General features: G+C 49.2%; 1 protein-coding gene across 4 annotated transcripts in view; it reads left to right on the top strand.

Moving 5' to 3' along the window:
• Nucleotides 1-474: 474 nt before the first annotated feature.
• Nucleotides 475-15775, top strand: part of GPR50 (G protein-coupled receptor 50) — a 44735-nt gene continuing 29434 nt past the window's right edge. The window contains exons 1-4 of one of the 4 annotated variants that reach the window (XM_059859748.1): nt 1274-3367; nt 9989-10094; nt 11401-11478; nt 13086-13203. In XM_059859748.1, coding sequence (XP_059715731.1) covers nt 13086-13203 — 118 coding nt within the window. In that variant the 5' untranslated portion in view covers nt 1274-3367; nt 9989-10094; nt 11401-11478. Of the gene's footprint in view, nt 760-1153; nt 1184-1273; nt 3368-7945; nt 10095-11400; nt 11479-13085; nt 13204-15775 lie in introns of those variants that run through there. The other 3 variants (XM_059859747.1, XM_059859745.1, XM_059859746.1) reach the window with 3 other exon arrangements.

The following is a 15775-nucleotide window of genomic DNA, read 5'->3' on the forward strand; positions in this document are numbered from 1 at the left end:
TTGCCTGAGGGGTGGCTGGCTGGGAGCGGAACCGCGAGGCGGTGGGAAGCAAAGGCACCGGGAAAGGCTTCAGCGACTCGAGGTGCGAAACTTCGCCTCGTAATCTCTCCCTGCCGGCACCTCTGCCCGAGGGCGGGAGACGGGCGAGCAGCGGAGTCGGGCGGGGTGCGGGTCCCGCCGGGAGGGTCGGCGGGGCTGCGGGGTCTGTGGGGCGGGCGGGCTGCGGGCCCGGCGTGGCTGTGGGCCCGGCGTGGCTTGGCTGCCGCACCGGCGGGGCTGTGGGCCCGGCGGGGCTGTGGGCCGGGCGGCTCCGAGCGGGGACCCCCGCCCGCTCCCGCCCCGCGCTGCCCGCCGCCGCCGCGCGGTGGCGCCATCGGCCCGGAGAGCGCCTCAGTGCCCCCGGCGCGCACCGGGCACCCCCGCCCGGCCCCCCCGCTCCGCCCCGGGCAGGGCGGCGGCACCGCCGGGGAGGGGGCGGCGGGCTCGCCCCGGGACGGGCCGGGCCGGGCCGGGCCCGGGGGTGAGAGCTGCCGTCGGGGCGGGAGGAGGAGGAGGGGCCCCGGCGGCGGCGGGCAGAGGCGCGCATGGAGCGGCCGGGGAGCAACGGGAGCTGCCCAGGCTGCCGGCTGGAGGGGGGCCCGGCGGCGGGAGCCGCCACCGGCCTGGCGGCCGTGCTTATCTTCACCATCGTGGTGGACGTGCTGGGCAACGCGCTGGTCATCCTGTCTGTGCTGCGGAACAAGAAGCTCCGCAACGCCGGTGAGCGCGAGGCGGGCGCGGGGCGGGCGCGAGGGGCGGGCGGAGCGGAGCGGCCCCTCACCGCACCTCACCGCACCGCTCTGTCACCGCACCGCGCCCCGAGCTCCGCCACCCCGGCCCCGCACGGCCCCGCTGCTGGCGGGGCGGGAGCCCGCGGGGGGCGGCGAGAGCAGAACAGCAGTCCCGCACCGGAGCGGTGAGGGCACCTCCGCTGGGGAGCCCCGGGTCCCATCTGCCCCGGCCGAGGGCTCCGAGCTGCCGCTGAGCCGGAGCAGTGCCCGCCCGTCGCTTCTCTCCGGTGACCGGGCTGCCGCCGGGTTCCCGGCTGGCTCTCTGCCCGTCCCGTCTCGCTGCTGCTGCTGTCCTCCGACTTTTCGAAACTTTTGTCCCCCAGAGGCAGCTGCAGACGGAGGAGCCAACTCAGGTAAAACCCACGTCCCTTCAGCGACCCGCGCTGGGAGGAGCGGGGCAGAGGTGCAGGTGAGGACGACTCCGAGTGCCGCGTCAGGCGCTGAGCAAGAGTGCTCGGGTTTTTAAGACAAGTCCTTTACAACGTTGTACACTTGTTTTTCTGTTCCATCCGTTCCGCGTTTTAGTATTTTTATTACAAACCTGCTATGCTGAAAGCAGAGTCAGAAATTTACATGTTTTTTCCACGGTTAACTTGGAAGTTTGCTTTGTAGCCTTATGTATTTACCTCCCTAATGAATTCATCTAGGAAAATTGTTAAACTGATACTATTCAGTATTTTTAAGAAGGCTGTATTATTTGAGGGTGTAAATTTCTTTCCTTCAAAGTCTTGTTATTTTAGCAAAGAAATACTGGATATCAGTATTAACAGAGAACTTATCCTGGATGTGAGTTGCTCTGTAAGGAGTTTCAAGTAGTCTGTGTAGTGCTGCTTAAATTGTACCATAGAGTATGTTTTACTGAGGACTATATCACTTTCTCCTTTTATAGAGAGACATAAAATGACCTTCAGTTTTATAGCTTGTAAAATGGCTTTAATGAAATATCTGTGGTGTTTATGATGTGCAAGTTGCAAGTATTTTGAGATGCTGATGTCTCACTGTCTCTCTCAGTCTCCTGTAAATAAGCAGTAGCTCAACAAGGTTCAGTAAAAGTACCGGATGGATAAGGCTGAGAGGACAATTTCACTCCAGTGCCTCTAACATTTGATTGATTTATTAATGAAAGAAAGCACAAAAATGGCCATTGGCTTGGGCAGGCACTGGATGCAGTGACCCTGAATAGTGAGTTGCTTTTTAACTGGAACATAAAACGCTGCCCATAGCTACAAAGACACGCTGTATTGGGTTTATGAGAAACTGCAATATAGCTGGAAAAGCTCTTCTCTTCAGCTTTGCTTTAAAATGTGGGTGCTGCAAGCCTCTAATCAGTGGTTCTGAGGAAGAAAAGCACCCTGCCCTTCTCCCAAGATAACTAGCTGTTTATGTTATCTGGCAGCAAGCAGATTTGAAGCTATTAACGGCTTTTATTACCTTTCAATTCGTTGATCACTTGAATGCATTTAATGTTTTAAGACTGCCTCCACTGTGAGTTGAGTTAAAGCTCCTGTGAAAGTGAAAAAGAGCAGCTTTGTGTTGAAGTGATCACGGAGATATTTTCCAGATCTTAGTCCTTGTCAGTAGCCTGTTGTCTGCTCTCTGTACAAGTGTCGGTGTGTACGATTAAGTCAACACAAGTGCAAACAGTGCTAACCTTCCCGATCTGAGGGGACGTGACTTTTGTTGCACACAGAACTTGAGTGTGACTAGTGGGGGATTCAGTGTGACAGACTTCGAAGATGTGATAAATCCCAAGACCCATCCTATTTTGTTCACCTGAGCACTGTTCCTCCTTCAATTGCAGCCTGAACTGGGAATGCCTGTGCTAAATCACAAAGGGGTTCAGCAGCGGGAGGATGAGGTGGTCAGGCCAATGGTGGTGGTCTGATTCAGTAAAGTGTCTAACCTGCATCTAAAGTGCTGTCATCTTGTGTTGCTAAAAAGATCATATGTGCTTAGGGTGTTCAGACAATCCTGCATCTCTCTGTGTTGGGAAGTAAGCAGTCTGTCAGCCTCCTTGGATGCAGGACAAAAAGTCAGGGGTCTCAGCTCAGTTCATGCTCCTCCTGACATGTGAGCAGCCACGTGAATGAGAGGGGCTCATCTGGAAGCCAGCAGACAGATTGAAGTCCTTTGGACAAAGAATTTATCTGCTCATGTGCAAATATACCCTAAGCCAGTTCAATAAATGAAAAGGGCAGCTGTGATGGCTGTGTCAGCTCTTGCCAAATCCTGGAAGGACCAAGTCTTCAGTTTCTGGAGCAAGCTCATGCAAGGTCATCCAGCTGAAGCTGAGACTGTATTGTCAGGATAAACTGGATTCAGGCTGGGAAGTGTAACTGGCACTGCTTCAGTGGCTGTGGTGGGTGACCTCTCTTGTGAGGTGGGGTTTTTGGTCTGTTACCCTGGATGCTTTTGAAGAACTTGTCACTTGTCACTTCAGCACTGCCCACAGCTACAATGGCACATAGCCACAAGAGTGTGACTGTTGGGCAGCATCTCACATCAGCATTTGCCTGGAACTGAACAAGGAGAAGGAGGTGAGTGGTGCCTGTGGGCAGAGGAATTCCCTGGGATTCACTGAAAGCCCCAGGTGTCCTTTGTGGTAGACAGTTCACATCCACAGCTGGCTGTTCAGCCAGTCATGCTGGAGGGTGTCTGGTGTTAGGCTTTCCTACATCCACTTACCTGGACACTTGGAGATATTTGTGTGGTCAGAGAGGTTCAAAGAAAGCTCCAGGCTTTGGTCTGTATGTCCACAGTGCAGAACAGTGACATGATTGAGGGTGAAGGGTGTGAGGAATAACTCTGCTCCTCTCCCAGGAAAGATGTCTACATGTTTTTATTGGAGGGGTGAAGTTTTTGGCAGCTGAAAACTTTGACAAACCTGACCGTCCTTCTATTGCACTGGGGGAGTTGGGAAGAACTTGCTCTTTCAAGAGAAATCACACTGCTTCTCTTTCCATCTGGGAAGGTGTAAGGTAAGTTAATGTGTCCAGTGTTGTTACTGGGAGGTGCTCAGAGTGCTGAGCACAGATTAGGACCCAAGTAAGAAACAATAGTAGTGAGCTGTGTATAATGGGGCCACGTGCAGGATCAGGACCAGTCGAGGGCTGCTTTCATGGCTGAGTTTACAGCTTTCCATTCTGCCTCTGGCCAGCTTTACACGTGTAAAATCAGCTCTAAAACTAGCCAATATTTTTCAATGAGTTAGCTTGCTCCCTAGGCAGAGGCTCTGGCAATACCCTTCTCTAGTTCTTCTGAACTCACTGCAAACTCAGGCACAGAGCCCAAAGATGCATTCCCTGGAAACCCATGTCTCCCAGCAGTGCTGCCTGGAGCTTTGTGTGCAGAGAGCAATTTCTGCTGCCTCATAGGCCCTTTTTGCTCTTGGGAATGTCATCTCTGGGGTTCCAAAACCTCTCTAGGGGCGGGCAGTGCAGGTACAACTCTAATGAGGTCATGTGGCTCAACTGGCTTTTAATCCTCTGGATATACACTATACACGGCTGTTTGCAGAGTGAGGGGATTTTGTTCTTGAACTGTCACCCCAGCCGAAGTCGGGCGTCACACAGAAGTCTGTATGTATTATGTCAACACAGTTACCTTTGTCAGCCAAATGCAAACTCTAAGAAGAAATACCAGATCCATTTGACAAGCCCTCCAGCCAGAAAACTGTGTTGACTAACAGGAGTTGTGTTTCCATCCCTGAGCACGGGCAGGGTGACCAGCCTGCCCTGCCCGGGTCAGCCGTTTGCCCTCTGGAAATACTGGCACTGGGCTAAGTTTTTGTTTGCTTGAGCAGGGCTTTTTATTTATTATCCCAAGACCTCTGGAACTTCCTGGCTGGCCTGGGACAGGCTTCTGGTTTGTTTTTTTTTTTTTTTTAAAGTCAATGTTAGGAATTTGGGTGAGCTCCTTCATAGGCTCTGAGTCCAGGTTTTCTTGTTACAGATGTGAGGATGGTTAGCAGATGATGTTGGGGAATCTTCTCTACACACTTCTCGGAGAATTTTGCTGTAGCTGAGATTTAAGTCATCCTTATTTGCAAAGATAAAAAGTAATGCTTATACTTTCTGCATCATCTATATCAGGGTGCTTTCACTGTACTTTTTTAGCATCAAGCCTAATGTATTGATAGATTGTTGCTTTTTTCCTGATAGAACTATTGCCTCTAGGTTTTTTTTAATATCTTTGAGCTTTCTTTATAAAATGTATTGAATTCTATAAAATTTGCTCTAATTTTATAGTAGATTTAAATTTTTGTTACTTTTTTTTAAAATTTGGCTCGTCTTAATTTCTATTTTAAAGCAGATAATTTCTAAAAAATATACTATGCTTTTCTTGGTGGGAAAGAGGGCTCTACTAAGGCATCTTCAAACATCCTCCAATAAGCATTGTCACACTTACTTATATTTAGATGTTTTCTTTCAGTTATTTTTGTGTCTGGTTCTTTCTAGTTTTGTGAAACTGACCTTTAGGAGATGTTGTTTTGGACCATGTTCTGTTTCCTTACCTCAAATGTAGTTGGGAGCTGTGATTGGTTTTCTTCCAGCTACTGCAGGATTTCCTTGTCCTAGAAAGCTATCTATTATATGTAGGTGTTGAGTTTTATTTTTTTATATTTTTTTTTTAGCACCACAAACCCTCCAGCATCTGCCATAAGCCTGAAATTATATCTCTTCTTGCTGTACATTGTGGGTAGATGCTTCAGGAGCTGCTCATCTGTTCCACTGATTCACTTGTCTACAGCAAACTCCTACCAGTGCTGCTGGTGCACCCAGCCCATGGCCCCTGAAATGAGGGGGGCTCTGCTGCAGGTGGCTGGGATTTCTTGGGGGGGGGGGGCTCTGCTGAGGGGAGCGGGCTGTGTGTTGGTTAAACTGTGAGAAGGTTGCTGGCACTCCAGAGTCTCCACTTCCCCACCTCTGATGTGGAAGGGTGGCGCCCAGCACCCCCTTGCCCTTCAGCAAGGATGGCACCTGTGACATCCGAAGGGTGAGCTGCTGTCAGATGTCTCTGCTCTAGATGGGGGCTGGCCATGTCAATGGTTGCTTTTAGCTTTGTTACTGATGCACCAAGAGCTCTCTGATGAGTTTGCCATATCAAGCTGACCGCCAGTGCTCCCCCTGTGCCCCAGCCATGGGAATGGTACCTGCAGCATTAGGGCTGCAGAGAAGCTGGGCTGGGGCTGGGGCTCAGCACAGTGAGGGCGTGGGCTGCAGGGCTGGTGCAGAGAAGTTGTTGAGAGTGGTCTCTTGGGGGTGTCATGGGCTCTGGGAGCAGCAGAGCAGGAGGGCAGGGGAGATGGATCTGTCCTTCTGCTGCAGCCCCCTGCTCCCCGGGCTCTGCAGGTGGGTGCTGGAGTGGGGCTGTGGCAGGTGGGAGAAGCTGGAGTGACAGTTGGATGAAACCTATGAGAAAATCAATTTGGATTAAGGTGAACTGTGAACTTTAAGTGTAATAGGAGCATAAAGTGGAGAACAGTCTTGACCTGACTTTTCCTAGAAGATGTCTTGCACAGTGGGACACAGAGACAGGCCATTTGTTCGGGCTGTGTTGGAGCCACAGGTGCAGCCCCATGGCCAGACTAACTTGGAGAGGTCTCTGATGGCATCACCTTCACATTCACCTGCTCCTGCACTGGTGAGGGTTCAGGCTGCATTCCCATCCAGGCCCTGGCACATCCCTCCTTCCAGCAGTGCTGCTCTGGGCTCCTCGTGGGCTGTGCCCAGAGTGCCAAGGAGGAGGTTCAGCCACTGTCCTGTCTTGCTCCAAGTGGCATTTCTGGTCCCATGCTGTGCTGCTCCCATGCTGTGCTCCCAGGGCTCCGGAGGAAGCAGCAGCTCACTCAGGCATGAGCAGCTCCTAAGTTGCTTTGTAGCACAGTAGCTTCAGAAATATTTCTAAATTGGTCCTTCATGCAGCTCCATTGGGGTTCCCAAGGGGATTCCATCCCATCAACTCTGTGAGGTCAAAGCTTCCAATATTTGGGTTTGGGTTTTTTTTTCTTTTCTATTTTTTTTTTTCCAGGGAAAAAAGTCTCTATGTAGATGCGAGTATTTTTAGGAACGCTGGATCTCAGGAGCCCCTTTGTGAAACTCTGTGTAACTCCCAGCAGAAATCTTTGCTCCTCCCACTCCCAAACTCCGGGTTGGAGCAGGACGTGAACACAGACAGCACTGTAAGTCATGGATGTGTGGCTGGGGAATGAAGTTGAAGCACTGTTAGTCATTCAGTAAGCAGTGCTCAGCATGCACTTCAGGTGTACCAGTGGTTTGGGAGCCAGATGGTATGTGGTCAAGTGATAAATACGTGATTTGAGAGGAATTGTTGTGGTTTGATGCTGGCCCAATGCCAGGCACCCACGAGAGTCTTTTGCTCACCCTCCCCTGCTACAGCTGGGCGGTGGAGAGGGGAAAAAAAAAATTGACAAACACTTCATGAGTGAGATAGGGACCAGGAAAAACACTTAAAGGACAAAACAAGCTCAACTTATGGTTGCAAAGTGAGTTTATTACTAACAGAATCAGAGGAGGATAATAAGAAGTAAAATAAGCCCTTAAAACACTGCTTCCCCCCAGCCCCTCACTCTTTCCAACTGACAGTGCAGGGAGAGAGGGCATGGGGCTTTGGTCAGCTCATCACTGAGATTTTCTTCTGCTGCTCAGGGACAGGAGTCCTTCCCCTGTGAGACTGTGGGGTCGCTCCCACGGGAGACAGTTCTCCATGAACTTCTCCGGGGTGGGTCCACTTTCATGAGCAGCAGCCACACCACACCTGCTGCAGCATGAGGTCCCCCATGGGCAGACAGCCCTCCCAAAACTGCTGTGACACAGGTCTCTCCTTCCACGGGGTGCAGCCCTCCAAGGACAGGCTGCTCCAGCCTGGAAGCAGGGTTCTCTTTCTCCACTGGGTCTTCCATTGGATCACAGCCTCCTCCAGGCATCCACCTGCTCTGGTGTGGGCACCTTACCCCCATGGGCTGCAGGTGGATCTCTGCATCCCCCGTGGATCCCCCTGGGCTCTGGGTGGATCTTTGCATCCCCCAGGGATTCCCGTAGGCTGTGGGTAGATCTTTGCATCCCCCAGGGATCCCCATAGGCTGTGGGTGGATCTTTGCATCCCCCAGGGATCCCCCTGGGCTGTGGGTGGATCTCTGCATCCCCCACGGATCCCCCCGGGCTGTGGGTGGATCTCTGCATCCCCCAGGGATTCCCATGGGCTGCTTCACCATGGTCTCACCATGACCTGCAGAAGAATGTTGGCTCTGGTGCCTGGAGAACCTCCTCCCTCTCCTTCTCCACTGACCTTGGTGTCTCCATGTTGTTTTCCCTCACATGTTCTCACCTCCTCCTCTGACTAGAAGCAAAACCTGTGACTTTGTTTTGATTTCCCTAAATATGTAATCACAGAGGCATTACCAACCTCTCTCATTGGCCCAGTTTTGGCCAGCAGCAAAGCCATCAGAGGTTGGCTCTGCTGGACAAGGTGGAAGCTTCCAGGATCTTTTCACAGAAGCCATCTTTGTGGCTCTCCTGCTACCAAAAACCAGGTCCTGCACAACCAATACACCAATGAATCAGGTTTCCACTAGAAACAGTGATTCTGGCATTTCTGAACTGAAGATTATTTGTCTTTGCAGTGTTTGACAAAAGTTCTGTTACACATGGATAACAGGTGAAATTGAAATTAGTTGAAACAAAACTCCTGTTATTAGGCAGATCAGTGCAATTTGTGTCTTGTATCATGTAAAATAACACCCTGCCTCCCCAGATGGCCACCCTATGAACAAGAGAGCAAGCCATGTTCAGCACAGTGCTGAGCTCCTGTTCTCCCTTTTTCAATCCCTCCTAGCCCTGTGCCCTTCCCTGTCCCTAGCAAAGGCTCTTCTTTTCTTTTCAGCTCCAAAGAGAATTGCTGCCCAAGGAGTTGATGTCCTATACTTTTCTCTTTTTTTAAATTTTGTTTGCATTTTGTTGTTTGCCTTTTGTTTGCTTTTGTCTCTCTGTGCAGGATGTTTAATTCCTTCCAGGTCTGTCCCACAGCAGAGAGCAGAGGTGGAGAAGGACAGGACAGTCCTTAGCAGAAGGCTGTGCCACAATCCCAGGACAGCCATGTCTGCAACAGCCCTAGTCTGATGGGACTGCTTTTTCTGGAAGATGTAAAAGGAAACCTGTGGTGTAGCTTTCTCATGTTTAACTCTCCTCATTTCTGAAAATTGGAATGAGGACCAGTGAGTCTCTTCTGAGACCATCCCCTTGTTGCCTTGTGTTGCAAGACCTCAGATCTTGCTTTGTTGAACAATCCCCAGCATCACCTTGAGATGTGATGTTGACAAATGCTGTGGTGTCTGTAGGGCACAGAGTCCCACCTGCCCTGAAGCCCTGCTTGTCCTTTGACATGGGTGCAATGCTTCGGGCCTGGGGCAGGAGGATGCACAGAGGGTGAGGGAGGAGGGGGATAAGTGGGAATGCTAATGGACTGGTGAGAATCTGGCCCCAGCAGGAGTTGTGATGGGATGTACCAAGCACAGCAAAAGCTGTGCCCAGGGTGGGCAGTGGAGTACTTAGACTGACTGAGCTGCACCTCTTCCCCATGCTGAGAGGAAAGGTGGGGAGAGCTGGCAGCCTTGCCTGTTGCTGACACTCATGTTTTGCAGTAAGGGTAGGTGGGCTTGAGAGACCCTGGTGTTTTTAGGAGCAAACCCCAACCTTGTGGTGCTGAGCAGGCACTCAGCCTGCAGTTCCCGTGGGCTCTGTGAGCTGTAACTTAAATGGAGTTTAACATATTTCATCTTACTCTTAGCGTGTTGTATGGCCTTCAGATCTCAGCTGTGAGTTTTATTTCTGCAGATACTGCAGTAGAAAATAGATCAAATTGAATCTTAATGGGATGGGTGAAATCCACAGCAGAGTTGCATTTGGATGCATTAGGAAATGGAGCCCTGGCTATGCTGCCCCAGGAAATTCTGCCTGACAGCCAGGTGGGAGGGAGCAGCCTCCCCAGTGTGCCCACAGCAGGAGCCAGGATGGGGGCACAGCCCATCCTACTTGTCTATTCAGAAGGAGCAATTTAGGAGAGGGAGATGTTCCCCAGGTGGTCCAGGATTTTCCAATGATGCGTGCAAAGTAACTAACTTTCTTTCCTATGTTCCTAAGGTGGGGAGACTCTATTTCTTTAGGTGATCACTGCAGCTTAGGCTGTCCCTGCACTTGCATACAACCGTGGCAAAGGAGGGTTTGTGGAGTCAACAACACATAGAAGGTAAGAGGGAGTAGAAGACTGGAGTCCTGGTGCCTGGTATGGATTTGGGCTCTGCTTTTAGGGTAGAACTACTGGAGACTGTGAGATGATGATCTGTGCTCAGGGGTGGTTCTTCTGCACCCACCCAATTCACCTGCTTGTCTCCTGCTTTCGTCTGCTGGCCAGTTTCAATGGCAAGAGCCATCCAGATCTTGCTGTGTCAGTTCTTTGGCCCTCAGTCCCACCTGCAGGTTGCTGAAATACCCCTGCTCAGTCTTTTTAGTGGCTTGCATTGGCCCTCCCACTGCATTTGTCAGCACTCAGCTTTGGGGCTTCCATGGGCTGATGGAGAGTGCCTGGCTCATAGGGGAGCAGGGTCAGGATCAGCAAGAAGGATCCAGGCTTGCCTGGTGAGAGAAGAGCTGATGGGAGCTGTGTTTGTAAGTCACACTGATGGAGGAGGGAGGCATGTGAGGCTCCTGCTCGTGTCCCTGAGAGAGTAGTGAGACAGGGATGGCAGCATGGTGGCACTTCCCTTGTGCTGCTGTCAGTTTTTCTTGGCTGGTTTCTAGGAAAATGGATTATACCACATTCAAAATATTCACTACTGGATTTAATAATATTTCAAAAATAACTTAAATGTATTTCTTTCAGAAGTGGTATTCCATGGAAATCCTTTCTGTTTATCTGCTGGCATTGCCAAGCACGTACTCCAAAGCCAGCATCCACACAAGTCATTGCTTTTTTAAACAGAATGGGAGAACAAAGCCTGTGTCATTAGCCTGGCCCCACGCTGTCTGAGGACAAGGGCTGTGCATTGTGTCATTCCCTACCTGCAGCTTTTCCCTGAAGTTGTCTGGGTCATACCTCTGTGTTGGCACTGCCAGCAGTGCCTCAGGGAGCAGAGCCAGGGCAGTCTTCCTCTACTACTACACCTTTGCCAGCTGAGTTTGTTCTTCAACCTCTACATGTAAAGGTCCTCCCTTCTCATCTTTGAGATGCTCTGGAACTTTCTGAATGTCTCATTTGTGGAGTGCTGGGAAGGTGGTGGAGATTTCTCAACACTGGCCTGATGGCTTCTTTGCAGAGCTGTCATGAGCCAGCCCAAATAACAGCAAACCCCAGGCTCTGTGACTGATTGCCCAGCCAAGTGAAGTAGCCCAGCCTTACAGCACCCCCAGGACACTCCTGTGGCTTCTCTGTGTGTTAAGGGAGGAGGTCAGAGCTGAAACTCAGAGTTTGGCCAGTGGTGCCATGAAGATGTGGGCATAAGGTGCATTAGCTTTACCTCAAGTGTAGCAAACACCCTTTCTAATTCCTGTTACAGAGACGGAAAGCAAGTCATGACAACACAGAATATTCCTGGAAGAGGTTTCCAGTAGCTTTGGAGTCTGGAGTTGCCAAAGTTAGTATTTCTGCTGTTCTCTCAAGCTCCTCTCTCACCTCTGCTCTTCTGACTCCTGGTGGAAGGCAGATTGTGCTCACACTGGCAGTATCTGTTAGTATCTGACTGAAAATAGCTGTCTCTTCTGAGTTTGGCACAATAGCTAATTTACAAATGGTCAGTATGATCTCAGCACCTCAATAAACAGCAGTAGCAAAGATCATAGAATTCACAGATTGGTTTAGATTGAAAGGGATATTTAAAGATCATCTGGTCCAGCCCTCCTTTACGGAGCAAGGACATCTTCAACCAGATTAGGTCACTCAGAGCTCTGTCCAACCTGGCCTTGAATGTTGCAGGAATGGGGCACCTACCACCTCTCTGGGCAGCCCATACCAGTGGCTCACCATACTCATGATAAAAAACTTTTTCCTAGTATTTAATCTAAATCTGTCCTCTTTTAATTTAAACCCATTTCCCCTTGGTCTTAGTGCAACAATCCTTGGTAAAATGTCTGTGCCCATCTTTCTTACAGACCTCTTTAGGTATTAGGAGATGCTGTAAAGTCTCCCTGGAACCTTCTCCAGGCTGAACACCCCCAAGAATTTGAATTAATATCCAACCTTTCCTTCATAGGAGAGGTGTTCCAAAACAAGGATGAGTTGAAGAGTTAGCTGCCCTCTGCTTTCCATCACTAGTTCTGCCTGGTTTTTTTCTGACCTTTCCAAAAATATTGGCAGCATCTCTGGAGTTTTCAGTGCTCTGCTTTGCAGGGAGAAATTAAGCTAGAATGAAGTATACTGATGCCTTTATGTAGAATGTTATGTACATGTTGTCAAGGCAGAGATTTTATCTTGGCTTTTTCAAGGGAAGAATAGAAATGAAAAAAAAAAATTGTTCTACTGTCCCTAAGATGTGAGCATTAAGTCAGTGGTGAGCTCTGTCATGATGGCTTGTGTCTTAAACAGTCTTTCTAATAACCAAAAGTGATTAGTCAAAATTAATTGGACTGAGTGGAAAGCTTGCTGACAAAACACTTTAAGAGTAGGTGTAGCTGATAGGCACCAAAACAGTCAGTGTGGATTGCAAACTCTGCCTCTGCCGTGCTCATCTGTGGGAGTTTCTCTAGGGAAGAGAGAAGTGTGGTGTGAGGATTGCAGAAAAACACAGGTGTGATGGGAGAAGGAGGGATGCTTGTGGTGGGAGGCTGTGAGCAAATCCCTGCCTTTGAAGAGGCAGTTCTGTCTGCTGAGAGTTAATACCATGGCCAGCAGTCAGAGCAAGGAGGAGCAGCAGTCACAGCTCTGCTGGCTCTGACAAGGCACAGTTTTGCAGCTCCTGCAGAGGATCCACCTGCATTCCTTGCTGAGATACATTTGGGCCCAGAGCAGTTCAACAAGCACAGCCTGCTGGAAGGTGCCTGACCTCAGGTCACTCCTCACCTAGGTTAGGAGGATTGAACATCTCAGCACATGTACTGCTCTTCAGGCCCTTCAGGGATAGAATTAGAGAATGCTTTGTTTTGGAAGCGATTTTAAAGATCATCTCATTCCAACCCCACTGGCACTGGTGTTATCCTCTTAGGAAAACAGAGAATTTGTAAGACAATGCACTCTTGTTCCTGACAGATGCTGATGAGCCAGTTCCTAATGACCCAAGACCTTGCTGGGGACTCGAGGGGGCCCTGTTTTCAGAACAGCTGCAGTGAACAAACATTCCCTGCCTGCTCTAGACTTGCATGGAAAGGTGAGGCCATGCCATCTGCCAGCACCTTGCTCTAAGTCCTTCCAGAAAGCAAGTGAAGACAGAGAAGCCAAGAACTGACTTGAGGGAAAACCTAGGTGGGAAAACCAGAGTTCCCCATGCAAGGCAACGAGGAAGTAAAACTGACTTGCCTAAATAAGACAATAGACTAATTAGCTAATGAGAGAAGTCTTTCCAGTGTGGATGTACCTTTGGAAGCCATTAATTAAAAGTCTTGCTAAATCCCAGACTAGTCAAAGCCTTTGATAATAGGGAAGAAGAAGAAGTAGTTAGCACTGTGTCCCTTAGCACACGCAAAGCTTTCTCCATGGAGTCTTTAAAATAATAAATTTGCTTTGGAGTAAATTATACAGATATGGAAACAGGAGTGGGGAAGCAACAAACAGGGCTTACAAGGAGCTAGACTCTTTCAGTCTTGCTGTGGCAGCATCTGTTCTTCCTTACTGGTATATTCCCTCCAGTTGTCTCATTTGTTATTTCCTTTTTGAGACAAATTTCTCCCAGGAGAGGTTGGGTTTCTTCTGATTGATCGTTAGCATTACAAAACCAGTTGCTGCTTCTGGGCTGTTTCCATTGCTTTGGCAGACCAGTCTTTTACAGTTTCCTCTTTCCTTTAAAAGTGATTCTTTTAATAATTTCTAACAAATCTGTAGAGATACCAGTTTCTCCTCCCATGTGGAATGAAGACAGATGATCAAACTCCAACACCTTTTTCCTGGAATATGATCCTGGTTTGTAATCAACTCTTCTATTTTTCTCTTCCTTGTTTTTAAATGAGTTTCAGTTCCTGGTAGTCAGCAAAGCTGTCTATGGCCTGGCCTGCAAGAGAACTTGAGAGTGACTTTTTACAGGGGCTGTAGGGACAGGAGAAGGCAGAAGGGCTTCATGCTGACAGAAGGCTGGTTTAGATGAGATATTAAGACAAAATCCTTCAGTATGAGGATGTAGGTGGGTAGAATATAAGAAAATAGTGTAGAAAGTAATCTTACCCCTAAGGAGTTGCAGCTGGGTTAATTATCAAAGATTAGGAGCAGGCCTGACTTTAACAGACCACAGCTGTAAGCAATGAGAAGAAGAGTGCTATAAAAGAGTGAGGTGGTTTGTTGAGAAGGGAACTGGCTGCTTTGTGAAGAAGAGAGTCAGTGCTCTGAGGAGCTGCCCATGAGAAACATCAAGAAGGCATGAAACCTGTGTAATAAGAAGACAACAGTATGGAACCCCTGCAATAAGATGGCAACGTGAGGATGGTGAGACACTGGCACAGGTTGCCCAGAGAAGCTGTGGGTGCCCTGTCCCTGGAACTGTTCAAGGCCAATTTGGACTTGGCTTGGAGCAACCTGGGATAGTGGAAGATGTCCCTGCCTGGGGAGTTGTTGTGTCAAGCCCTTGGCTACAAGACTGCCTTAGCTGGACTAAAATTGTCCCCAAAGTGGAATGGAAGGATGCAGAATGTCCATGAAGAGGAAGTGCTGAGCAGCCCTTTGTTGAGTTTAACTTTCTGCTATGGACATGTAAGACAAATTCATTCTGAAATAGAAAGCTGAATGGTTATTCTGCACTGTGTTGTTCTAGAAAAGCACTTATTTTTTTAAAGAACAGAGAGAGAAGCCAATTCTTGCTAAACATTCATTTTGTATTTGTCCTTTCACTCACCCTTGCTTCTCTAATTCTGCTGAGACTGATCTTTCACCAGGAAATGAGGAAGGCTTGGGAAAGGTGCTGTGTGTGGGGCATCTAAATGCACTTGGTTGCTGACTGCAGGTGGAGGAGGATGCCAGCACAGAAAAGCATGTGGCAGTGGCTTGCACTTCTTCAGAAACCCTTCACTGGCCCTTTTTGTTCCGAGGGATCTGTTTTAACTGCTGGACTTTGTTGAAAGCAGGGGTCTCAGTGTGTGCTAAATCCTTTCTACAGTAACTGGGTTGGATTTGAATTGGAAGCCTTCTAAATACTGAAAGTAGCTGGTGGTACAGCTGTATTTGTAGTGGCACCCTGGCTGCGATGCCATAGCTCTGAGCTGCCACACCAACAGGAACTGCAGGGCTTGGCAACTCCCTGTTGGCAACAAAGGCATTGGACACAGTGTGTGCTGTGTCTCTGTAGGGTTTTGAGTGCCTGTTCTCCCACTGTGCTGAGTGGTCCATGAGAGTGGAATCAGGAGAGAGAATGACTCTAGTCATCCTAGAACTCAAAGTAGAATTGGAAAATCTCCAGGATCATTGAGTCCTACCATTGACCTAACAGTGCCAGGTCCATCATTAATCCTGTTCCTAAGTGTCACATCTACATGTTTTTGAATGTTTCCACCAGCCTCCTTGTCCTTCTTTGGACACAAGTGACTTGAACAGCTCTGCTCTAATAGGAAGATAGATATTTTGCTATCATGCTAAAACAAGACTGTATAAAAGTCTTCTGATTCTGGACCTTTTGGCCTGGCTGGTGCTGACTTTAAAAGTGAGGTCTCTGCTGAAGTGGCCTTGAAGTGGCACAGGAATAGAACAGGGGAAGCTGTTGTGGAAGTTCCCTGCAGTGTTGGTAAAAGGACAGTCTGAGC

The sequence above is a fragment of the Haemorhous mexicanus genome, chromosome 14 (assembly GCF_027477595.1).
Source record: "Haemorhous mexicanus isolate bHaeMex1 chromosome 14, bHaeMex1.pri, whole genome shotgun sequence".
Taxonomy (NCBI): Eukaryota; Metazoa; Chordata; class Aves; order Passeriformes; family Fringillidae; genus Haemorhous; species Haemorhous mexicanus.